Source organism: Mugil cephalus, chromosome 4 (genome assembly GCF_022458985.1).
Source record: "Mugil cephalus isolate CIBA_MC_2020 chromosome 4, CIBA_Mcephalus_1.1, whole genome shotgun sequence".
Lineage (NCBI taxonomy): Eukaryota > Metazoa > Chordata > Actinopteri > Mugiliformes > Mugilidae > Mugil > Mugil cephalus.
The window spans coordinates 11502755-11527669 of record NC_061773.1 but is presented as its reverse complement, the minus strand read 5'-3'; the positions used below and the strand labels follow the sequence as shown (position 1 = coordinate 11527669).

The window sequence follows — 24915 nt, the reverse complement described above, 5'->3', positions numbered from 1 at the left end:
TAATTTCCAGAATTGTAAAAAAAAAAAAAAAGAATAAGATAAAAACTGCTGCTGCTTTTATTTTGAACAGCGTGACCGGAAGTAGTTTCCAGATGATCTAGTGGAACTTGTCATCGCGTCGGTGGGAGGATCTTCTCTCGATGCCCCGTTTCTCAGTCTGCACCCTCTGTGTAAAATTAGCCAACACTGCAGCAAGAAGTGTGTGTCACGACCACCAGGACAGAGCAAGCGGGGATTAATACTCATAAAAACCTCTCATCCGGCTGTTGACAGGTAATTATAAAAAAAATAACAATAAACGAGGGGCTGTAGTTTGACTAAATGTTTTTTATTGGTCCAGGTATAGCTCACTTAGTTGGGTGAAGGAGCGAGGTGGTGGCTTTGCCCTCCTACTAACACACTTTTTATTCCTCTTTTGGTGATAGTTGAGTTGCTGTTGATTCAAAGTAAAGTATGTCCGGGTGTGGTTCGCCGTTGTCAGTGGGTGTTTTTGCTGATACAACTGTTGATAGCTTCGTGGTTGTTAGTTTAAAAGTGACGGCAGCTGATCGGTTCCTGACTGTCGGTGTGTGTCCAATAGCTGCGACCTCGATAAGCAACTCCGCATGGCAACTCTCCCAATGAATCGTTTCTATACCCGGGACCACTTTATTTCTTCGCTATCAGCACTCATAAGAACTGCAGACAGTGGTTGTTAGCGTTAGACACATCAAAAACACGTGATGGGTAATATTGGGCTGAAATGCGCCCAGACGAAGAATGTCAGTGAATCTGAAAGTAAAAGTCAAACCTGTCGTATAGTACGTATAGGAATCTTTTAATAATAAATCAGAGTTATTCTCCCATGTTTAATAAAATAAAATAAATGTCTGGCGAAAACCTGCCAATTTCCGGATGCACGTGCCGATTCCTTCAATTAATCGATTGGCCGGTTGACCGGAAGTTAGTCGGTCGATCGGATTTATTTATTTATTTGTCTGTTTTAGCAAAAGACCTGGCTTTTGATGTAGCTATGTGGTGATAAATAGTGTACAGTTTCATGTCTTTATTAATGAAATAGTTTTGAGAAAACGTTTTGATTTTGTACAGAACATTTAGCCTTAATAGAACATTTTGTGCGAAACTCTTTTCTGCAGCTACAAATTTGCGTATGGGAAAGATGATATACAACAAATAATGGCAACAAACTTAAGCTCGAGACAGATATTTGACATTTTTGCTTGAGCGTAAATAATTTACCAACTTGTCAATTTATTGACTATTGTTCTTATTATTTATTCTATGCATCGCTAAAGCTGTTAGAGCTGGATTGTTGGTGCCAAGCATTCACTGGTCCAGTGTCATCAAATGTAGGGAAATAAATATGAAAAAAATATAAATAATAATAATAGATGCTTAGATTATTTGAGAAAGTAGGCTAATCATCAGCTCCTTTTCTGAAGAGAATTGTACCAGGCCAGGACACCTCAGCCAGTCATTCTTATGTGCCTGCTCGTGACCTGAGTAATTGAACAAAAGGTGAGTCATGAAGCGTCTGCTCTCTCGTAGCTGTGCAGTGGATGATCCGCCGCCTCTGCCTTTGTTCTTGGTGCCACCAGCTGGTTTGACTCTCTCGTCTTGCCCTACTTCCTCCCAGAATGCTTCGGCTGCGTTTCCTCTGGTGTATTTTTAAAATCATGGCTGCTTGACAGAAACCATGAAGGTGAGCGTGCTGCGGGTCGTTATCTGAAAAAAGGCCAGTGGATGGTGGTGGATGGACAAGCTGCAGTCACATGAATCTTCTCAGTCAAACCGCAGCCACCTGCATAAAAGGAATAGTGTGACATGTTGCCGAGAGTTAGATGACACGATTGACGGTGCACTCATGCGTTGAGGGTAAAAATGAAGGCAGGAAGTCACAGCTCTAGTTAGCATACCGTATTATAAATACTTGAAAGATCAGGAACCCGCCACACCGGCTAAACATCCACATACCAAGCTCCTAAATTAACTTTACGCATAAAAAATTTATTGGGTTTTTGAGTTGTTTGGTAATTATTTGCCAAACTATTCCTTGGCAGGGTTGCAGTGATTTCCTGGAGTCGTGCCATAGTTAAGTGGAGGCCTGGAAGTTAGCAGCAGCTTTTTATAGCTTAACTAAGCAATCTGGCTGTGGCTTAATCTGTGTGCGAATTTTTTGAAAAAATGTCTTTTTTTGTCATCAAGGAAACTTAAGAAACATATGGTATCTGGATTTTGTTTCCAGGACTGGCCGACTGTTGGCACATTTGAACATTTCCATGGGTGTACCAGCCGAAGTCATGAGTCAGTGGGTCTAAGGACTGCCATTTTTCTAACATGCCTCCTAAGAATGCGAGAGACTGACCTGATCTGCCTCTGTGCGTTCCAGCTGTTGTGTAAGGAACCTCAGTGCTCACATTTCGGTTTCACACACGAGTCAGCAGCTCATAGTCGGGGAATCTCTGCATTTATTCCATAAGTGTCTGATCCCTGAAGATTTTTCTGTTTGCAAGATTAGTTTATGAGCAGTGACCGAACGTCTGCACCTCTAACTGGTCTGTTGCCTGTCGCTGCCTGTCAGATTTAGTCAGATAAGACGTTCTAATGTCCGAGTTGAGGCGGTGTAGACCGCTGATGTCGTAGCTCGTCTGCTCAGTCTCAGCCGCAGCTCCTGTGAGTTTATGAACTTTGCCCCATTTCTATGACCCACTCTAAATCATGGCTGCCATGAGATCTAAATGTTTGTTTCTTTTCTGAAAACAGCAGCAGACTGATAAATGAAGCTTGGCTGTTAGAAATGAATTGGGGTGGCGATGCCAAAGTTGCTGGGGGACATGCATGTAGAAGCAAGTCACGGAAGTAATTTTTATTTTCTAGTTGTGTTGTTGTTGTTCCCCGGAGATTTTGGAGTGGAATCTAACATTTCTCTGAATGTTTATCTGTGAGACTAAATCCAAAACAGCCTTGCTTTTTGTTGCTCTGTTGGTTATGAAGGCTTTATCTACAAACAGAGTTGCATAAAGCTCCTTGACAGCTCAGGTGTATTGTAGTAACCCAAAAAAAAAACCCTCAGGAAACTTTTAAATGCTGGTATCAGCTGATCTGAAAGTCTGTGCTTTAAATATAAAAGAAAGAGGCGCAGCCTGTTGGACGAGCAAAACAATTCTGCTTGATCTCATTTCCTGTAACTTGTCTGGAGGACATCAGAACAAAAAAAAAAAAAAAAAGTTGTCATCATCACCTCAGGAACAACAGGTATTTTATTGGTTGGATTTCTGTCTACGCTCAGAATTGTTGTTATTAAACACGCGGATGAGAAGTAAGAGGCAGCTCTACCTCTAACTCCGCTCAGCTTGTTGCATAACTCCTGCTGGCCCTTAAGCCCCAGGAAACCTCCTTAGAGAGGGAGAGAGGTGGTGTTTTCATTAACCCAAGGCATTGCTCAAATAGTTGTAGGAAGTAATGGTGCTTGCTTTGCTTTCTTTTGCCTTTTAATGGTTACTCTAAGAGCAGGTTTTTGTCTGCTTCCCTGCACCTGGGAGCGTTCCCTTTGCATACCTCATTATGCAGTGGCACATGAAACTCACACACACTGAAACGTTTTTTCCATTTTTTGCTGCCTCTTACTCACATCGTGAGTTCATCTGTGGATTCTTTCTCAGTTAGAAACTAAAAGGCGACTGGTTTGATCTCCTCGGTTTAGTCGCACCAACTGTTCTCAAATCTGCAATTTTGTGTCAGTTCAAAAGCAGTGTGCAAAAGCAAGTGTTTTGAAATTTGACTTAAAAGATGGTGTCATGAATGTTTAGTTTGTGTTCACTGACCACTTAAATGATCGTGAGAACTCCACAAATGTCCACTTGACGCTGGCTCCAAAAGCAGGTCAGACCTCACAGACCTCCATGTTAAAATTAGGTCGGAAATAAACATGTTCAGACACGTCCAAAAAAAAAAAAAAAATTGGTCTTATAACACAATTTTGGGTGGTAGCAAATTACTAAAGTAGTGCAAATATAAAAACAGGCTTAAAGTTATGGATAAATAAGGGTGTGGCTGTTTTGAGAGGCTGGTGAGTCGCCCCCCCCCCACCCTCCGCTTCAAATCTAAAGCTAACTTTCAATTTACCTTCACATGAGATGGCAGATGTGGTGGAGATAGCAGGAAAAATCCTTCATACAAGCCGAACAAATGGGTTGAATAAAAATGAACGTTAGCTATTAGAGTAGGGACAAAGAAACTTTTATGAACCAGTCTGGAAACATGTTTTTTTCTGCTGTAAAGCTGATTATTTTAATTAACTTAACAACCTTTTGGAGCCAACTTGACAAGTGGCCACTTGAGGAATTGCAGAGTTGTTTTGTTTTTCTCTGCACAGTTATTCATCTTTCAGCCTTGGAGGTTGCGGCTTGATGTAGAAAAAAAAAAAAATGAACACAATGTTCCAGCCTGGTCACACTTAGTTCTCAGACAGAAGAACTAAGAATAGAAAGCTTCGTGCATATTTTGCAGCACATCTCTGTAGTTCTTGGATATGTTGTAACGTGTGTAGAGTCACAGCGGCAGGATATTTATGTAAAACCAACCCTGATTTTGTTTTCAGTAGTGTGGAGGTTAAGAGGTCAGCCGGTTGATGCTGGTGGCGGATGAGTCAACATGTTTGGATTGAATCAGGCTGAGATCAGAATTTGACATGTACGCTATTGTTCAGGAGTTTTCTCATTCAGTTCAAAGAGAAGGTGTGTCCTGGTTTTGACTGGTGGTGTACGTGGGGAGGATTAGCAGAAGGTTTTGCTGGCTAATTCAAAGTGACCAGGTTGTCTGAGTGTCACAACAAGATCGGTTTCTACCGGCAACCACCCGAACCACATCTTCAGTTTTTCCTGTCATTAGTGACCATTAGCACCCAAATTGAGGGCATCAGTCAAACGCGGCCTGAGAATTGGGCACAGTTTGTGATGATGCGGGACATTATCACGGACAATTTCCTTTGCCAGTGTGTCAAGGTGTTCCTTCGCAGGCTCCCAGTATCACTGCCGCCAGGAGGAAACGGAGAAAAAGACGGCGGCTGTCTGTGTACGGGTTTTCATACGTGTAAGTAAACAGCCGTGCGATTTACGTTGCCCTCGGCTCCTCGGTCCGTGTCCCAACTCTACCGAGGCCTGTCCAAACAGGACTGTGGCCAAAAGCTCCTCCCAGGCTCCACAGAACAGGAAGTGGATTGTTTTGTTTCACAGAGCGAGCTTCTGCTGTCTCCCCCTCACTTGGCTTTGAACCCATCATCTAGTTCAGGCTCTCTCCGCTCCATTTGGCAGTATCTGGAAAACAAAAGATGCCGTGCAAGGTCTCTGGAATCAATATACATTAGACTGTCTAAAAGAAAAAAAAGAAAGTTGAGTTTTTATTGGATACACTGCAGCTGAAGTGGATAATCCCATTGGTTTATTCTTTTATGGCGCAGAAATACAAGACGTAAGCAATTTCTTGGAAAACCTCTGCAGCTCTAACGCACTGCTCGGTGAGGAGACAGAAAATCTGATCACACTATGACCACAATTTCCATAAGAAAGAACAAGAAACCAAAATGTCAATAAAACTGTCCAACAAGCATACGCCCAGAGTTTCCAGGGTAGCGGCTGGTGATGCCAAGTCCCGGTGGGCATGGAAATAGAACTAGGAAGTAAAGTCTTTCCAGTGTTTCTCTGCTCACTGCAACTCAGATACATAAGCAACATATAATTAATATTGTCTCAGTTATATGCTTGGGTATAACTGTCCATATTTATTAGCTATTTCTTGAGTGCTTGGTCGTCCGTCGCTTGCTTTTAAGTCCAAATTCTGAAATCTGAGATGTCAAATGTTGTAGTTTGTTGATCTTTCTGACAGCGCTCTGTAATCGTTTCCCAATGTTTCCAGGTTTGGGCTAAGCTAATGGGCTGTTAGTAATAACACACCAGAGACATATCACACTTCCTGAATATGCATTTTCCCCCAAGTTAATCCTTTAGTCAAACCCATGCAACCAATACCATCTATTTTTCATTTTTGTTTTGTATATAAACTCAGTTCAGACCAGTCGCGCTTGTTATTTGATATTTTTTAGGATTTTATAGAAATGGCGTATTAACAAATTCAGCTCTGCTCCATGTGGAATAAGTTACGTCTGCAAGCCGCCCAGATGACCTTTTATGGCGCCAGACCAACAGTAGTGGTTCGAGTAATAACCGGTAATAATCGGTGTTTTCTGATGACTTTTGAGTGACGGCTTGATGCTTCTTCTTGCACGTACCGTGGCTGCTACGCGTCTGCGCGCGGCTTAAAAGCGCGCCGTTGGGCAAGGCTTGACCCTCAAGTTTCGCCGCAGCGCCGAAAGATGAATTTCCCCCCCGATAAGCGGGTGCCCTCACGAAGAGGGTTGCTGTCAAGACTGTCTGGCAGAAAGTGGATGGGGTGAGCAGCCAAATGACTATATGCACAGCTGCTCGCAGGCAGCAGGGCTCCATCTCATCCATCAGCTGCACTGCTAACTCCTACCACGCAGCCTGCGCACACACACACACACACACACACACACACACACACACACACACACACACACACACACACACACACACACACACCAGCCACCCACTGATAATAGATAAGACGTAATTATTACATAATTACATAATAATGATAACATAATAATTCATAAAGGTTTCTCAGTTGAGCAGAATGTATTCTGCGCACGAGGAACTAGCAAAGTAGCTGTAAACTTTAAACGACGTTGACAAGGGTGCATCCATTTTGCGCGACGCGATGCAGCTTCGCCGGGGAAGTCGCCAAGGGTGGACAGGCTTGTGCTCTTGTTCCTGTAATGAAAATTAACCGTGAGATAATTTTCTGATTGTCTTTCATATTCCTGAAGAGAATTAATTAAACCACATGAAGACATCAGAAGCAGAGGAGCGTTTTGTGTGTTTTGGGACACTCCGCCAGCTGCTCTAATTTCCTGTTGGCTTTTCTCCTCCGCACATATTGCAGAGGGGGAACAAACAGGGCGGAGCAGGAGCCTGATAGAACATTCCTTCATGACCTAGCTTGCCTCGGCGCCCCTCCTCTCTTTCTCCTCTCCTCTTTCATCCTCCTCTGTTCTTCCTGCAGCTTTGTAGTCTAGATTTGGCATTTGGGATTCAAGGTCTGTGACTGCGGTTGCCTGTGACAGCGCGCAGATCAGAGAGCCCTCCCTCGTGTGATCCCGTCCCGTCAGTCAGGAGGGGCGGCTTTGGAGCCGGGATTCTGATTTATGTTGAAATTCTACCAATAATTCAAATATCTGCAGTACAGAACACACAAAGAGATGACAAGGGCAGTCCCCCCAGACAACGTAGACGTATTTAATTATTTTCCACATTTTCGTTTGAACGTCTTCAACTCTTTCCGTTCTCCGCAGACATGGCAGCCATTCGGAAGAAGCTGGTGATCGTCGGGGATGGAGCCTGCGGGAAAACATGTCTCCTCATTGTCTTCAGCAAAGACCAGTTTCCTGAGGTCTACGTCCCGACAGTGTTCGAGAACTACATCGCTGATATCGAGGTTGATGGAAAACAGGTTTGTACCGCTGACGCTAAAGTAAGCAAAGTGGAAGTGATGGTGTCTTGCCTATGAGCCTGCTCAAGCCCCCGGCCTCCACAGTTGCCCCCCTGCCACGTCTGTCAGCCTTCCTGTTCTTTCACAGCACATGAAGTCTGAACTCTGTATCTTTGAAGGTTGTCAGTCATCCAGGTTATGGTGCATCTACAAAAATAAGATAAAACAAAGGGGGTTTTGTAGTTTGGACTGAAGAAGCTGCTTGGATGATTCTCCTCGAGAAGACCCAAAAAGCCCAACTGTCTTTTTCTTACCCTTGTTTTTGGAAATACAGAACTCTGTGTTAACCTACACACTCATGGTGTCCAGTGTGTAGGTTCCTGCTTCAGATTGTATGCGTGTAGGCCTTTGGATCTGAGTCACAGGGAGTCGGTGAGAGAGGCTCTAGCCCGAGCTGCAGATGACTTGTTTTGTCAAAGGGTTTTGTTCTCAAAACCATCGCTGCAGGATCGCCACTTGGCAAAACAGGAAATGACTATACTTCCCAGCTTCCTGTTCAGACAGGGAACGGGGATGTCTCCTGGCAATCCCCATCCTTCCCCGAGGGACCCTCCTCCTGCTCTCGCCCGATAAACGTCTCTCATTTCCTGTCCTTGTCCTGGTTGCACTTGGACGGAGGGAGGCAGGGAGGGGTTAACTGCGGCGCTCCGAGGCAGGAAATGTAGAGTTTGGGCTCCGTGATGAACATCGGGCCTAGGAGGGGATAATTTTGGAAAGGATGTGAGCGTCCTTAAATCTTTAAGTCTCTCGAGAAGATGGCCGTCCGGTGAGAATCTTACACAACAGGCTGGATTAGACTTGTGTTCAGCACCTTAATTTAAGCGCTTGAGGCCAAAAAAAAAAAGTTCTCTCACCGTCAGAGGATTGGGTAGATTTTATAAATAGCAGTTTTTTCCCCTCGTTCCTTCCCTCCCCAAACTCTGTAGCTTACGACTAGTCCAGTGGGAACATAATGTTGCTCATGTCGTCTCCACAGCGTCGAGCCACCTCCCACCCTCTGCCTCTGCAGACCTCTATTTTTGGGACTGTTGACTGATTCTCTCTATGAGCATACCAAAATCTTTTCTAGTAAGTTCTGGTCCCCTGAATCCAGTGACTCAGCTCAAGAGCAGACGTGAATGAAGGCTGGCTGTTAATGCCCATACAGGGACAGAAGGTAACTGGTGTGATGCACGTTAATCTCCCACTTCCGTTAATTGAATTAATCAGCGGCGTGATGGGATGAGGCAAGTCCCTGAGTTCATTTCCTCAGCGCTGACAGCATAACGAGCCTTACGCCGCTGTGCTAACGTCAAAGCTGCAGCTCTGACGATAAGCAAATGTCTTTCCTATAATCGAGTAAAGCAGCATGAGTTAAAGGAACAAATCACAAGTTATGATCAAGGTGCAAGGTACAGAGGCTGCCCAGAGGAGGAACAGTGTCCAAGTAAAATAACACTGTTTGCTTCCTCATATTTAAAGCCCTGGCCTTTGGGAGCATTACTCAGACGTATCACAGGGTTCATACGCCGTTGTCCACGTAGTCTGAGTGGATAAGAGCGGAAACTTTATCGCTAATGATGTCGTGACTAGTTAAATGTTAGCGTATTCATCCGGCTCAGTGAGCAACATGGTGTCAGAGTAGACGGCCTAAATGGATTTTCATTTTAGCCCTTGAGGAGGTTTCATATGCTTCCTTTCAGCAAAAGCACCCGTCTGAATGAGTCACGGTGATAATAAGGAGTAAAATGAGACTGGCTCCGTTTCTGAAACCATGATTAATCCGGCCTCGTGTGTAGTGAACGTGTTTTGTTGGCGTTTCGCAGGTGGAGCTGGCGTTGTGGGACACTGCGGGCCAAGAGGACTACGACAGGTTGAGGCCCCTCTCCTACCCCGACACGGACGTCATCCTCATGTGCTTCTCCATCGACAGCCCAGACAGCTTAGGTAAGACGCCGCTGATATGCAGTGGCCTGTGTGAAAATGTCTGATTTGCATTTATTTAAAGAGGTTAATTTAGATTTGCATTTTATTTAAAGAGGTTCATTTAGAATGGGTGAACCCGGCCAACGCTGAAAGTTCAAGTCCCGGAATAGTAACACAATAAGACAAATAATAAAATGCACCACTTGTGCTGAATAAAAGCGGCCCTTTGTTAACATATTGATCCGTCCTATCTCACAGTCGAGCCGGTTCATATCAGCTAGACGAGCTGCTTGTTAAATGCCTTAATGGACTTGATGGGGAGCAGGATTAGCGCAGCTAAAAACATCTTTGCCTCGGGCAGTCTGCAGGGCAATCCATCATGAGAAGTGTTCCGCGCCATGACTCTTCGCTGCTTGTCCCTTTTTATAGTCCCCCCTCTCTCTCTCTTTCTCAAGTAATTCAGCTCACTTTTCTCTCGCTTTCTCCCGGGACAGAAAACATCCCTGAGAAGTGGACGCCTGAGGTGAAGCACTTCTGTCCCAATGTGCCCATCATCCTCGTGGGGAACAAGAAGGACCTGAGGAATGATGAGCACACACGGAGGGAGCTGGCCAAGATGAAGCAGGTACGAAGGTCGCTGACGTGCAGAACGGGCTAATAAGGCACAAGGAGACGTCGCTGATGGTTTATGCAGCGTGGAGTGATTTGTCAGGGTTCTCACGTGTCCGTGCACCTGTTCATAAATGTCACATGGCACCGCCGGATCGTAAATACCAGCAGCATCTCCCTTCACTTCTAGAGAAGTCTGCTCAACAACTTGAATCACACATTTCTTGTTTCGGTGTCATGTCCGAACGATTCGTCCCACGGACTGACAGCCGATGATAGAATCACTGATGCACTGTGTGTAAAACTGGAAAAATTCATTATTCTGCTGGGTTTCATCCCTGTGTTTATTACAAGTCATTACACCACCGGTCTATAAACTGCAGCATCCGTCTCACAATTTACAGCTTATGATCAGTCTGCTCAATATTTTTAACCACACCAGAGATGGTTTTTCAGGGACATATATATTTAGGGGACTGTTTTTTTAGACAATAAAATGGGATTCGATGGAGCCGGTTTGAGCAGTTCATCCGTGAAGGCTTAGCAGACTCTGATACTCTGCACAGCGGGTTAATATAAAGATAAAACAATAGTGGAAAGCAGACAGTAGACATTTCTGAGGAACTGATTCAAGAAGATGTACATGGTTTATTTAAGAAAAGCTTAAAAGATATTACAATAATACCGTCCTCTGTAACTAAAAGTTAACTTGCCCCAGAAACCAACAACAACTGCTGCCTTTCCATTGCCCCTAGAAATGTGAAAAACCCAAATATCACAATAAAAAACTGGTAATGGAAATGCTGCACTTAGAAAAAACTCTCATATATCACTAAAACACTTTCACGCTCTCATGAGGTGGTTTTTTAGATGTATCGTATATAACAGTTTATTGCAGAAGTTCAATGGAGACGTTTCTTCATCACCATCGTCACTGATGAAATGACGCAGGGGGTCATGTGACCAGTTCATTTGAAGTCCATCCTCAAAGTGAAGTCACTACGGGATATCGTGTAATGAGTTACATCTCATTCGCACAACGACTTTCACAAAGCTCAGTCGAAGTTTCAAACATCGCCATTATCTCGCGACAAACTGTACCGCAACGCAGCTGCCGACAGTTGATCTGAAAGGCTCTTACTGCCCTTTAACCCGTTCTGCTCCGACCGCCACATGTTTGTCCACTACGTCCCACAATGGCACAGCAGGCCTCTGTCTCCAGGTCCAGCTGATAATAGGAACCCGATGACAAAGCTCTCCAGCTCTTTCAGACTCCACCGTCAGCTTTTCCTTTCTGTCCAAATCAGGAACTGTTTGACAAAGAGTAGCACCAAGTCATCAGTTCAAGTGTTTTGAGCCGATACCTGCCGTGGGTCAGAAAACGTGCCCGATGCTTGATGCCCCGATTCCAAGTTTTCACCTGTTGGCTGAATTTGCTGTTGAAAGTTAAGATAAAAACTCAGATAGGACAAATTCAAGGTGTTTTGTTGCAAAATGTTGCATTTAGGGCTGTAAATCACAGCTGTTGCTAGTGTTTATTTTATCTGCAGATTGTCTCAATTTATAAGTCAGTGAGTAAAATAAAATAAAATTATTAGCGCAGCTCTCTCACAAAAACAAGGCTTCTTCTTTTGTCTCAGAGAAAAGGTTAATCAGCCAAAGCTACACTGACCAGCCCCGTTCCCTCCCCACTGTTAACCAGCTTCTAACATCCTCTGATCTAACCCTGCAGGAGCCAGTGAAGACAGAAGAAGGCAGAGACATGGCCAGCAGGATCCAAGCGTTCGGCTACCTGGAGTGCTCCGCCAAGACGAAGGACGGCGTGCGGGAAGTGTTCGAGATGGCCACCAGAGCAGCGCTGCAGGTCCGCAAGCGCCCGAAGGGAAGAGGCTGCACCCTGCTGTGAGCGGTCCAACCGTCCTCCAATCCGTCGACCAACATGCGAAAATCAACACGTACAAAAAAAAAGAAGAAAAAAAAAAAAGACTGACCTATTACCAAATGGATCTTTGTACTGTATCATGTGTTTCACGACAACAGGCGGGTAGAAGAATCGAATGCAAACAAACCCAATACAGGAAATGGATTCGGTCTGTAATACAGCTGTGGTCAGAAATCGATGTTGTTGTTTTTTTTCAGTCTGTACACCTTATTTTCATTTTTCTCGTCTTTTTCTTCATATCTGTAGTGTTACATGGCAGTGGTAGGTAGGTGCACATAAATGTAATGTTGTCCTTCACTAGCTCGGTCGAGCTTCTTCGCTTGTTTAAAACCGCTTCACAGTGAGGTCCCGTCCAGACGCCCCCGTTACATTCATCACAGTACCCGTTGTGATAGAGAACGAAAGTTGAGACAAACCGCAAGAGGTAGTGCCTTTTTCTTTTTTTATGTTTTTAAGTTTCTACGCCGCCGTGTCCGTCTTGTGTTCGTCTGCCAGCTAACATTTCACTTGTCGACCTCTCCGTTGTGCCGTAGCTCGGTTTACACAGCGCGGCCGCTGTGAAACCTGAGCGAAGCCGTAAGTAAGGCCTTCAGTGTTGGTGACAACTTGTCAAGCGCAACCTGGTGTCATGTCTTTTTACCCGCATGAAACATCAGCCGTCCCTGTACATCCTCCACAGTCAGTCCAGCCACGGTCACATATTGAGGACAGAGACGGGGCGTTGCTGTGATGTGGTAAATGGTAACAACGGAGGACGGAGCTCCCTGTCCTCTCTGCGAGATTACTCGCATGAACCCGTCATTGCTGCTGATCTGTGCAGTGGTCCTAGATGGAAGAATATGACTCAACTATGCACAATAGCTGTTAGGACCAACGGGGGGATGACGTAGCTGAAACAGAAATCCCATGGTGAAACCTCCCTTGTTTGTTTATAGTGAGCGACTATTATGAGTGACTGCTATGAGTCAACTCTTTATTTTGCTACAGCACAAGCGAGCCGGTCACACCCGCCGTCTGAATCTGCGTCGGAACTGGTTCGCCCAGTCAGGGGAAAGCGTGTCTCGTCGGGGCTGTCGGCCTGATATTTGCGTGTGGAGGCTACCGGTCAGACGGCATGCTTTGCGTGTCTGAGAGGACCTGAGATGTGTGTGAGGAGTTAGTTTTTCCGTGGTGCCTTCTGTGTTCTGGCGTGCCTTTGGTTGTCCCCCTCCTCCCTCTCCCCCCTCCCCTCCCATAGACCAGATGGACCGGCCGCTGCATGACCAACCTGACAGGGCTTGAAAAGACAGAGGACGTCATTAGTTTGCTGAAGTGAATGCCATCACGGCGTAAAGATTATGTCTCTGAATGCAGCCTTATCTCCATTACGCTGGTAGACGATTACATCAGTTTACATGGTGGAGTTTTCAAGAATGGATCACGGGCAAATCCCAAAATGGTGATCCTCAGACTTGCTAGGAAAGCATCCGTCAGCAGCCACGAATATTTAATTTTGAGCCGTGTGATTCTGCCAGAAATTATGTAAATCTAATACGACAGAAGTTGGCTCATTTGTCTCGTTGGCAAGAAACTTCAACACGTGTGAATCAAAGTGGACCATCAAAGGTGTGCACTGAGATGTGCTGGCTTTTTTATTTTTTTTCTCAAATGTCAGGGACCGTCCGCCACCCCCGAGTGTTGGCCCACGCGTCCTTTCGGAGCGCTCGATTGTGACCTGACATTATAATGGCTCGAAAAGGCGCGGCGGCTGTCCTCAGACACTCTGTTCACATCATTCCTTCTCTGCGCCTCTGTCGCTCATTCATGTGCTTTGCATGTCTGCTCGGTGGGATGGAGTTTGGGTTTTTGAAACACCTGTGGCCAAACAGCGTCTTTGATGTTACGTGGCAACGTTCTCGAAACGTGAAGGCTGCAAATGCACCAGCTGGCCGGGACTGGATGCTCAGTCGTAATGCCGTGTGTAATGAAAGCCCTCTGCTGGCAAAGCAAACAGAGTCCGTTCTAATCATTTAACTGAGCGAGCCGGCGGAGAGGGTGAAATTATTAATTCTTCAGCTCATCAGCATTTTCCGTTTAGTTTAGGAAGCACAGTTCACAAGCACCATCTTAATATTGTTACCTCAAACCTTTGGGGGGGGGGGATCTTTACTTTAACCATGGATTTTTTTGTAGACTAAAAGCACACTGAACAGATATTTCTTTACAAATTTTTATCAATGAAAACATAGGCCTTGTGTTAGTCACGGCATGATGTTCACGGGTCTTGACGGGCTCAGTGCCAAGGAATTCTTCGGGAATTAAGATGTCAGCAGATCGTGGAGTAGCTGGAAGGACGGCGCGATAATGAAAGCATTCCCACAGAGCAGGTCCGGTGTTGAAGGTCTCACTCGGAGCATGTGCTGTTCTGCCGTTAATGTGTATGCAGATAACGCCCCGCTAAGTCAAAATAGTGTCTATAAACAATGGTGATGCATGCATGAGAAAAACACAAGTGTTCAATGTGCACAAAAACTCTTTGGGAACAGCTTCTGCTCAGCTACTGTTGTGTAACGTATTTTTTTTTTCTCCTTTCTTTCTCTGGAATTATTTGAACTTATAAAGTATCCAGATTTATATAAAAGCTCATTGTTATAATGCTTTGTAAACGGAGAGTGTTGTAGTGAATGTTCGACCTGAACATGAACATTGTTAATAAACTATTTTTGAGATGAGACAGATGAGCTTCCTTGTCAATTCTTAAAGAAACGTGATGTTTTTTTTTTCTTTTTTAAACATTTAGAAGGTGATGATGATGAAACAGGTGAGGTCAGTCATGATGTACCACAGAATGGGATTTAAATCAAAGTTTTTTACAGTCTTTTATTGGAAAGAAGCTAATAGATCTTGATCTGTGAGAACAGCAGTAAGACGTATGGTGATTAAGATTTACAGTTTCTTTTTGGTATCGTAATCGAGCTCAGTTCACTGCACCAAAATATACAAACTGCCCTGACAGAAGTTTATAGAAAAGTATATTTTCTTAAATTATATTTAAGCTGAGACTTAGGCTGAGACTGTCTTATGTACTGTAATGTAATGATGTTGTCACGATGTCACAGTTGTGTCTAAAGGCCATGTTAATGCTCGTTCTTCCATCCTGGGTCCACATGCTGCTGGAGGGCACTCTCCTCTGGTGCAGGACCTAAGAAAAAAAGCAGAAAGACATAAAAAATGTAGTTTCTTGCATCAAAAAAGAAAAAATGTTTTGCGCAGGTTTATTTTAGATTTCCACTACCAGTTATTTCCATCACTGATTCATTTCTCTGTTCGGTTTTAGTTCAACATCTTCATTTTTTCCTAAGAGACGACGGATGAAAACCCAAAAATGTAAATGTTACAAAGATATAAAAACTGCACTAACATTCAGAAGCAACGCTGATCTTCAGGGTTGCCAGTCTTGACACGATTTCTTCCTCTCCTTCTGCGTCTCTGAAGTCAAATCCAGTGTAGCCTTTCTCCTTCACACAGTAGCTGATGAACCTGCAAAATGGGAAAAAAAATAAAATAAAACACAAGTTAGACAAATTCAAATGAGATATTTCTCAACACAACTGAGCAAACCTCACACATTTGAAATGTCAACTAAAAAAAAAAAAAAGTCAACAGTCACATCCTCCTCATTTGGTATGATGTGTTGGTGTCTGATGCGTCTTACTTCTCCCAGGTGGGGTCCTTGTTGAGGATCACAGGGTTTCCCACGACTATGAGCAGAGACCTGGCTCTCGTCATGGCCACATTGAACCTCTAAAAGTAAATGTATACATTTAAAAAAACAAAAAGACTAATAAGTTCCTGAGGAATGTTAAAGATGCAGCAGGTTTTAAAGCCACTTCAGGAAAGAATGAACGTGACAAGCCTTTTCATTTGAAAGGAATCCGATATTGAAGTCTTGGTCCATCTTGACGTAGTTGATGCTGCTACGGACGGTAGAGACCATGATGATCTTCCTCTCTTGTCCCTGGAACTCCTCCACGGAGCCCACCTGACCCACCAAGAGAAAACATGTAATCCAGCATTACGTCATATAACCAGGAACATGATGAAACTTTTCATCGGACTTTAAATAAGGACGTTTTTTTGTATTTTCGACAGCACCTTGAGCTCTTTGAGATCGTTCCACCGACTCAGGGCTGAGACAGACTTCAGGGCCTTTTGGATTTTCTCCACCTGTTAAGACGAGTCAGCGCGTTACTGATGACCACGTATAAATAAATCCAACCAGTTACCTCTCCGCACCTTTAAAACGCAACCGACGCTCACCTGCTTCCTGTACGGGGCGATTATGCCGATGTCTTTTGCGGAGAGCTTCGGGAGCCCCTTCTTTCCTTGGGTTTCCATCAGCTTGGTGAGGTAATCGATCAGGACCTCAATCTCCGAGACGTTGAAGAAAGACGGACTGTTGGCCTCTCTCTCATCTTTCCCCATCACTCCGTGGAAGATCAATGGGAAGCCCTGTATTCAGGGGCAGGGAGCAGTTATCTGTCACTAATCTGCGGTGAAGAAGGCTTTAAAGGCTGAGAATGAAGCTCAAACTATTTAATTCTATAGTATCTTGAATATTGTCTTTTACAAGTTCTCAGAGCTCAGTCTGATCTGTTCACATACCCCACATCGTCTAAAAGATACATGACTTCAAGTAAAATATTACGAAACCAAACCCAGTTGAGAGCAGCTGCTTTGATATTTGTGCTTGATAAAGTTGTCTTTATATATTATTAATGAGAATTATTGCACAATAGTTTTTAGCTAGTTATCTTTTTCACCCCTAACTTTTTGCTGTATCACGTCAGCTCATTTAAGTCTTCGTCGTTATGCACTTTTTTCTTGAATCCTCATGAGTTTTCGTTTTTTTCCCCCCTAGTTTTTTCATTTTCGCCCCACTTTGTTTCCAAATTATCTGGTTTCCATAAAAAGATGTAATTTGTCCTAATTAATTAGATTGAGATAGATGTTTGTGCCTGATGGCAGTAATGACAATTAAAGGCACCGATTACTTTGGCAACTTTTGTAAAGTTAAGGACAGAGGCAGAGGTAGTAGATCAGAAATGCATGCGTTCATCAGCCTAGGATAAAACTGATTTCTTATTGAAAGTCACACAAAAATCCTACGTTTTTAAGCGTACCTGCATGTTACCACGGTAATATTTAATTTTACAACTCCCAATCTTTTGCTGTGTTTTTAGTTAAATTATTATACATACATGTAAAATATGGATTTTTTTTAGTAATTAAAAAAATAAAACCGTGTCTCCGCGGCCACACCTTTTTGGGAAGGTGTTCCCATTGACAGTAGGTCTCGCGCTCCCACTGGTCAGCAAAGACCTGCAATTCATTCTCATAGAAGAGCTCATTGGGGATTTTCAGAATGGCTGCGTGAGACCTGAAAGAAGAGAAACACACAAAAAACCTGGAGGGTTACCAACAATCCAAAAAGTAGCACCCAACACTCCCAATAAGCAAAAAAGTTACTGACCTGTAGTTTCTTAGCAGTTTGGTGACGAAGCGGGTGTCAAAATGTCCGGAGTCGGTGCTTTTCTGATACAAAGAGTTGTGTTTCATCAGCCTCTCCAGCAGAGACAGTCCTGGAGAGTGTTTACATTATTAAATCACGTTGTTGACTGGAGACGCAATCTAATAACGGATAATGGAACAACATTTAACTTTTACATTTGTGACTTGCATCAGGTAAAAGTGCACCACAAACAATGTAATGGAAAAGAATTTATTGAGGACGATAATAAAATCATAAACCTTCGTCTTACCGAGTCCGTGCTGCAACGCGAGAGGAGATCGGAGGATTGGTCCCAGCTGCTTTGGATCTCCTGCCAGCACCAACTGACCCTTCTCTACGCTGAGGAGACCTGAGAAACACAGTAAACATGCAGCCAGTCAGTAATAGGAAGCATCACTACTAATGTAGTGCGTAAAGGTTTTGACCTTTCATCACTAGATTCACCGTTAAAGAGTGTAAAGAACAAAGTCTTACAGATTTACTGCTATTCTGACAAAAGGTTACTGTACAACTTTGGAATCGGTACAGGGTTACAGTCAGACTTTTATACAGTGGTTACCATTTTCTTTTTACTTGGGGAAATGCGGGAGTCATGCACGTGTTTTGCTGCATTTTTTTGTCAAAATGGACAAAGCTACACATTGTTTCCTTCAGGTTCCCACTAGTGACTATTGGCCTGAATCGACCTGCTGTTTGTCATCGATAAAGACATGTGTGCTGCTGCAATCTGGGAGTGGACAAATCTGTTCAATGTTTAATAGTCCTCATCATAACTACGTTTTCTCACAGAGTACTTTATGATTTTACAATGTGGTGGACATTGTCAAACTTTTCTTGTCTCATATGCTCTCTGAAATTATCTCTGAGACATCACATTGTACGATTGTGAATTATGACTGTACAGACTTCATCAAAGTTTATACCCACTTAAACTAAAATATTGTCCAAGAAATTGTGATGGATTTTATGTGTTTTTATCATCAACAAAAAAAAAAAAAAAAAAAAAAAAAAAAAAAAAAAAAAAAAAAAGGAAAGGATATTCAGCGTTTACCTGCAATAGCAATGATGCACTCGGGCTCCACGGCCTGGCCTCCTTCATCTACAAACACGTGTGAAAAGTGGCCAACTGGGATCCCTCCAGACACGAGTCTAAAAGCACAAACGACACATTCGACGTGCCCAGTATCAGGTAGAGCCTCGTACTAGTCCTGTAAACCGAGTAATATATGCAAATAGCATGCTCCAACCTGCCAGCTGTGACCATAGTTGTAACTATGATTGTGTATTTCATCAGAATTTCTTTCTCTGGACACACAAAGCCCTCTTGTGTCGCATCCCAGTTACTGTATTTCTGAAAGTACATGACAGGCAAAAAAAAAAAGAAAAAGTCCATCCAGATGTCTTTTTTGTCTATTACAACTATACATTTGTGAACCACATACACCGACCAGACATAACACTATCAACACCTTCGTAATATTGTGTAGGTCTCACTTGTGCCTCCAAAACAATTGTGACTCATCAGAGAATGAACACAGACCAGGGGGAGCAGGATGTTGTTATTGGGGGGTCTTTGGGTCCTGTGGGTTGAGGGGAGGGGTCTCTGTGGATCATCCCACAGATACTTGATCAGTTTGGGATCTAAAGAATTTGGAGGCCAGGTCAACAGCATGCGCTGTGCTTCATGGTTTTTGAGTTGTTCCTAAACCGTTTTTGTGTCAGGCTGCACCCAGGGGTGCTAAGGGGTGAGGGTGCCTGGTCTGGTCTAGGCGGGTGGTACCTGTCAAAGTTGTTTACCTGTCAGTGGTTATAATGTTGTGGCTGATCGGTATATTTATGTGTGTTTTTCATCAGGTCACTCGTGTAATTTGGATCTAAACAATAAAGAAGTCAATTCAAACTTTCGGTTTGCGTGCAGTATTTACGTGACACACACTTTCGTGTCGTTTTTCCGATCATCTCTGTCTGTACTGTCTGGATGATGCTCACCCTTAAGTTCTTGGGGACGGTACTCGGGTCTCGGCTGTTGGCGTACACACGGTAAACCTGATAAGGATCCATGTGTACCATCAGCCTCTCGCAGAGCAAGTCACAGGCACTGTTGGACGGCGCACAGGCGAGGATGTGGGCTGACGGATCTTTCCTGCTGACCTGACAATGCCAACAAAGCACACGTCATCACCTAATGATGACGCTCTCACAAAGTACACTGGTGAGAACATATGACTAGAAGCGTAGTCTGAGCTAGCGATTTCTGGGAAGCAATCATACAGTCATGCATAATAACTTCCATCACAGAGATATTTTAATATTTTATAAGTGTAACCATTGTTCTATGGACACAAATTAATCCTAAAATATGTGCTCATTCTTACAAAGTGCAACCTACACTCGAAGGACAAGCATTATTTTAGTGACTGCCTCCTCTTTTATTGATAAACTGTGGGTGTGGTCCGCTGATAATGCTGATCGTTGCCGCGGCAGCCAAAGCAAACAAACCAACAACCGTCAACAGGTTGCGTGAACCTGTTTTCCGGGTCATTCAACCGACAAATGACATCACGTCTTGTACCTGATTCATGGCTTCGACCAGAGTGATTGTCTTTCCGGTTCCAGGAGGCCCGAACACGAGATGAGGAGCAGGCTTTGACGCACCGGCCACGATCCGCAGGACAGCGGCGTGTTGTTCTGGGTTTCCTTCCAGCTGACGGTTGAACATCCTGAAAGAGTGAAGGGGGGAATGGATCTTTAGACTTTGAACACATGAGGAAGACTTTAAAATGTTTTCCGAAACCACGAATAAGGTTGAACCCAATCAGCTGAGTAAAAAAAATCTTATTCGTACCACGTGTATTATGCAATAAATTTTGCCTGGTGTGTTTTTTTAGCAAAGCAACCCCCTTCGTATTATCTCATATTCCACCTGAGTGTTCATGGCATTGAAGCCAAAAAATGCTCCCTCCCACTGTTGTGTAATATGGTGGATATATGCCGGGGTATTCGGGCCATCGTTATAAACTCCTCTTTCACATATGAGATGCAGTACTTTAAGCAGTACTTTGTGTGTTTGTTGATGACGGTGTACATGTGAAGAGACCTGAGTTTAGGCATGGGAACACTAGTCACTGCCGCACCAGACGGGAACAGCACCTCTCCAAGCTGATGCTTCACAGCCAGGTCCACGGCTCGATGCTGCAGCTTCAGAGGGAAGCGGTTGAGAGTAAACTCCACGTCGAACTTCATGTTGCTGATGAAAGTCTCCAACAACCTGAAATGTGTTTACACGTGAGGATGGTTCTCTGTCCTGTCAGTCGAGTGTCCTTCTTACCGCTGCTCTTACCTTCTGGAGAAGCCCAGCTTCACCCTGTCCAGCTCCACTCTGTGGACGTATCCAGTGTACACAGTGATCGGCTCGACAGTGTCCTCAGATTTGGACACCCTCAGACAATCTCCTCGAAGTACGGACGGACGATTCTCAGCAACACCAGGGACCTGATGGAAGACATTATCATTAGTCTCCCTTGCCTGGTGTTTTATTTCTTTTCAGTCAGTCAGTAGTGGATTTTACGACAGGTTTAACAAATAAACCTTAACTTTGCAAGTCATTCTGACACGATGACGGATTCTTTTTGGCTCGCTTGTATAAATACAGCGCGGCTCTTCCGATAATCTGTGTTTTCGTATTCTTTTTCTGTTGATGTTATGATGATACGTGAAATGTAACATCATATTTGCCAAGATAAACTAAAACATTTCTGAGCACGAGCACGACCGTGTCATAGATTCCACTGATATAATAAGAGCAGGGTAACCCAGTAAATACTTTAGCTCTAACTGTGGGAAGACAAAATCAAAAACAAAAGAACCCTGCTATTAAAATGTATTTTAGGTCAACTACCAAGAAAAAAAAATTACATGTATATACGTTCTCAAGTGATTTCAAAGCTTGTGAGATGCAACAAAAACAGAGCCGACACAAAACACAACTGTAGGCTTTACTTTGAGCGTGAGGAGTTTCCCCTGGTCTCGTGTCATGGTTTGACCTCGGAGGTCATACTTCCTGATGTCCACCTCCATCTGTATCTCCTCCAGGTGCAGCAGGAGGTGAAATCGGTGGGAGTAGTTCTTCATGTTTAAGGCACAGTTGAGGAGACCCCTGGACATGGAGTGCAGAGAAGAACATTGCCTTTAAGAGTAGGTCAAAGCTATAAAATGTTTAGCTGGTTTACAAATTAGGCTGTTCCCTCACCTCACTGATGCAGCTTTCTGTCTGGCAGCTGGAGAGAGGTAGTCGGAGTCCTCCATCCTTCGGTCAGCCAGTTCCTTCAGGTAAGTAGGGTACCTGTAGTCCCCTAATCTCACCGTCATCTTTAGCGGCTGGGCAAAAGAACTGTAGAGAAGAACAAAATTTGTTGATCTCAAGAACAGTTAAAAAAAAACAAAAAACACATACACCAATCGGCCATAACATTATGACCACCTTCCGAATATTGTGTAGGTCTCCCTTGTGACTCCAAAACAGTTGTGACTCATCAGAGAATAGACATGGCTCTTCTGAGGGTGTCCTCTGGTGTCTGGTAACACCTGGGGGCCTTTGGGTCCTATGGGTTGAAGGGAGGGGGGCTCTGTGGATCAGGATTGTTCCAGTGCATCCCACAGATATTTGATCAGTTTGGGGTCTAGTGAATTTGGAGGCCAGGTCAACACCTTGTGCTGTTTTTCATGTTTTTTGAGTTGTTCCTGAACCGTTTTTTTTTCTTTGTCTGTGTGAGGCTGCATCCTGCTGGGGATGTCTGCTGACATTGCTATGGGTTGGGCTGTTTTATCCGGTCTAGATGGGTGGTAACATCAACATGAATGCCAGGCCCAAATGTTTCCAAGGAGAACGTTGAACTGTCACATGATGGTCAATGTCATTTACTTCTCCTGTCATAACGTTCTGGCTGATCGGTTTATTCGCTGAAATCTGTTTAGCAATAGGTCTTCAATAACTTACCTCTCAGGTGGCACTCCCTCCACTACCACAGTGTCAACAAGCCTGCGCGTGACCACCCGAAAAGGTTTATAAGGAGACACGGGCCCCAGCTCCACACCCAGCGGCGTCTGGGCTGCAGCTTCCATCTCCCTGACGATGCAGAAAGGGGCCGATCCAGGCAGATCCGGGCAGAACTCAAAGTACATGGTGGCAGGGAAATACCCATAGTGGTTGAGCACATACCGAACCACAACTTCGTAGCTTTCTCCTGCAGTAAATAAATAAAAAAAGAAAAGCAGGGAAGAGTCTGTAGCACTGTCTTCACACTGTTTTCGTGGCCATTCAAAAGCAGAGGAGGGTGCATTTGTTCCTCTCACCAGGACAGAGGTACAGCGGACAGGCTCTGGTCACTCTCCTCTCATCCTCCAAGGTGAAGCAGCGCATGCGATGCAGGGCAGTGTAGTAGGTGAAGTGGACGCAGTCCGGGCCCTTGTTTTCGATGTGAAACCTGACAACGAACAGCTCCTTCAGACAGGCCACAGTGAACTGAACCTTTCCACCGGTCGCCGCAGGCTCTGAGGTGATCTCAACGCCCCCTTTGTCAGCCGTCAGGTCCTTCCTGACGGAGAGAGACACGTGATCGAGGGTTTGAGGCTGATGCTGACATTAATATTTGGGTATTTAATGATCTAAAAATAATATATTAAGTATTTGTGGTTTGTTTAGACTAATGATACTGGTACAGATGAACAGCACAGGGAGCCTCCCAGACAGGTTTTAAATCTAAGAAAAGATATCACAGTGGGAACTATCTTTGTTATCAGTTGTAAAAAATGTCCCTAAGACAAACGGACTCAAATCACACTCACACATGCCAAGAATTTAGGCGTCGTCTCTGACAGACGAATAAATTCCATTATGAATCATGTCTTATCAATATACCTGTTGGCCTTCAGCTTGCGAATGATTTCTGTAGCCAGCTTCCTCTTTGGAGTAAGTACAGGGATCACAGGGGTGGCCGGGGTGGAGGAGGAGGAGGAGGAGGGTGGAGGTTTCTCAGGACCAGAGGTGTGTGGCTGAGGGGCCCGGGGCCTCCTCCACTGGTCACAGTACACTCGGACCTACAAAAATAACACCATGCTTCCTCATTTTATTTCTCAGTCTTCTGGCAGTTGACAAAGTTTAAAACATGTCCAGCCTTTATCTTTCCTAACTTGACAGGAGTCCTCAACAACAAACAGCACATGATAAATGGCAGAGATCCTATCTTACCTCGGGCTTGACGCTTATGTAGATTTTCCCCTGTCTTATGTGGGCTTTGTTGAATTTCAGCAAAGCATAGATAACATTGGAGAAGTTTGCATCTTTAATTCCTTCTCTGTAAACACGGACATGATAATGAGGGGTGTTGTACAAACAGACACAGTGTGACTGCATGTCTTAAACATCACTTTTTGTTTTATCTGCCGCCTACCTGCCCTTAAACTCAGAGTTATAGATGTGTCGGAGTTCATTTTTTGTAAAGCTGCTGGATATTCTGTCTCCCAGAAATTCAATGAAGTCCAGTCCGGATTCAAGCGACTCTCTGAGAGACGGCATGTCGACGTGTTGTTACAGGGCCGCTGCTGCTGCTGCTGCTGACTGTCCCCGACTGACAGACTGAAACTAGAAGGAAGTTTACCCGCCTACTGCCATTAACCCTCAGCTAGTAATGCGGCTGAGAGGACATTTCCGCTTGTTGTGTGTATTTAGCGCACGGTTGCAGAGTTTGGAAGCCACGCGCCGATTTATCATTAATTTATTTGCCCCAAAACAGCTTTTAGATTGCATATAAATCTACTATATTTGCGCGCACGTAGCGCAAAATTGTAGTCGGTGAACGCTACCCAACTGTCCCAGTTTAGGGAATGCGTGTAAATATGTTGCACACCGAGAGGGGGAACATTTCCACTACAGAGAAACAACATGAGAGAAAGACGAACAACTCCTGTGCGAAATTATTCAGACGTGAAATGCTCTTCAAAGACTAAAATTAGGCATTTTTTTCAGGAGTAAGTTACAGCTGGCCAATGTCCTCTTCTTCGGACATGTTACTGTTGACACTCCCTGGACTGTCATACACCGTCACGTTGAACTGTGTGAAGTGTAGTCCTGCAAACGACCCGGCCAGCTTCCTGTCAATATGTAAATAAATATGCATTGGTGGCTGTATTTAACGAGTCATTAAACAACTTACAGTCTTTCCAACAACTTACAGATTTTTTTCACCCCAAGTTATGTGCCTCACAGTTTCATAGTTAATCATTT

General features: G+C 44.2%; 2 protein-coding genes across 4 annotated transcripts; one reads left to right on the top strand and one right to left on the bottom strand.

The window, feature by feature from the left end:
- Nucleotides 1-113: 113 nt before the first annotated feature.
- On the top strand, nt 114-14797 carry rhoca (ras homolog family member Ca). 2 transcript variants are annotated; one of them, XM_047584198.1, is made up of 5 exons: nt 114-273; nt 7430-7587; nt 9432-9552; nt 10026-10156; nt 11873-14797. In XM_047584198.1, exons 2-5 carry the CDS (start codon nt 7432-7434, stop codon nt 12044-12046), a joined length of 582 nt encoding a protein of 193 aa, XP_047440154.1. In that variant the 5' UTR covers nt 114-273; nt 7430-7431; the 3' UTR covers nt 12047-14797. The 2 variants fall into 2 exon arrangements, with proteins under 2 accessions (XP_047440154.1, XP_047440153.1); XM_047584197.1 differs by lacking the exon at nt 114-273 and adding an exon at nt 2336-2396.
- Nucleotides 12531-24495, bottom strand: mov10a (Mov10 RISC complex RNA helicase a). Of its 2 annotated transcripts, XM_047584195.1 has the most exons (22): nt 24083-24495; nt 23881-23986; nt 23551-23729; nt 22986-23227; nt 22630-22876; nt 21883-22023; nt 21633-21789; nt 20974-21125; nt 20731-20901; nt 20206-20353; nt 19623-19784; nt 18881-18984; nt 18685-18782; nt 17884-17982; nt 17595-17703; nt 17384-17501; nt 16382-16573; nt 16217-16288; nt 15978-16103; nt 15777-15865; nt 15483-15601; nt 12531-15263 (listed from the first exon to the last, which is right to left on the bottom strand). In XM_047584195.1, the coding sequence occupies exons 1-22, from the start codon at nt 24205-24207 to the stop codon at nt 15199-15201; spliced, it is 3021 nt and encodes a 1006-aa protein (XP_047440151.1). In that variant the 5' UTR covers nt 24208-24495; the 3' UTR covers nt 12531-15198. The 2 variants fall into 2 exon arrangements, with proteins under 2 accessions (XP_047440151.1, XP_047440152.1); XM_047584196.1 differs by lacking the exons at nt 23881-23986; nt 24083-24495 and having other exon boundaries at nt 22986-23223; nt 23551-23690.
- Between the last annotated feature and the right edge of the window lie 420 nt (nt 24496-24915).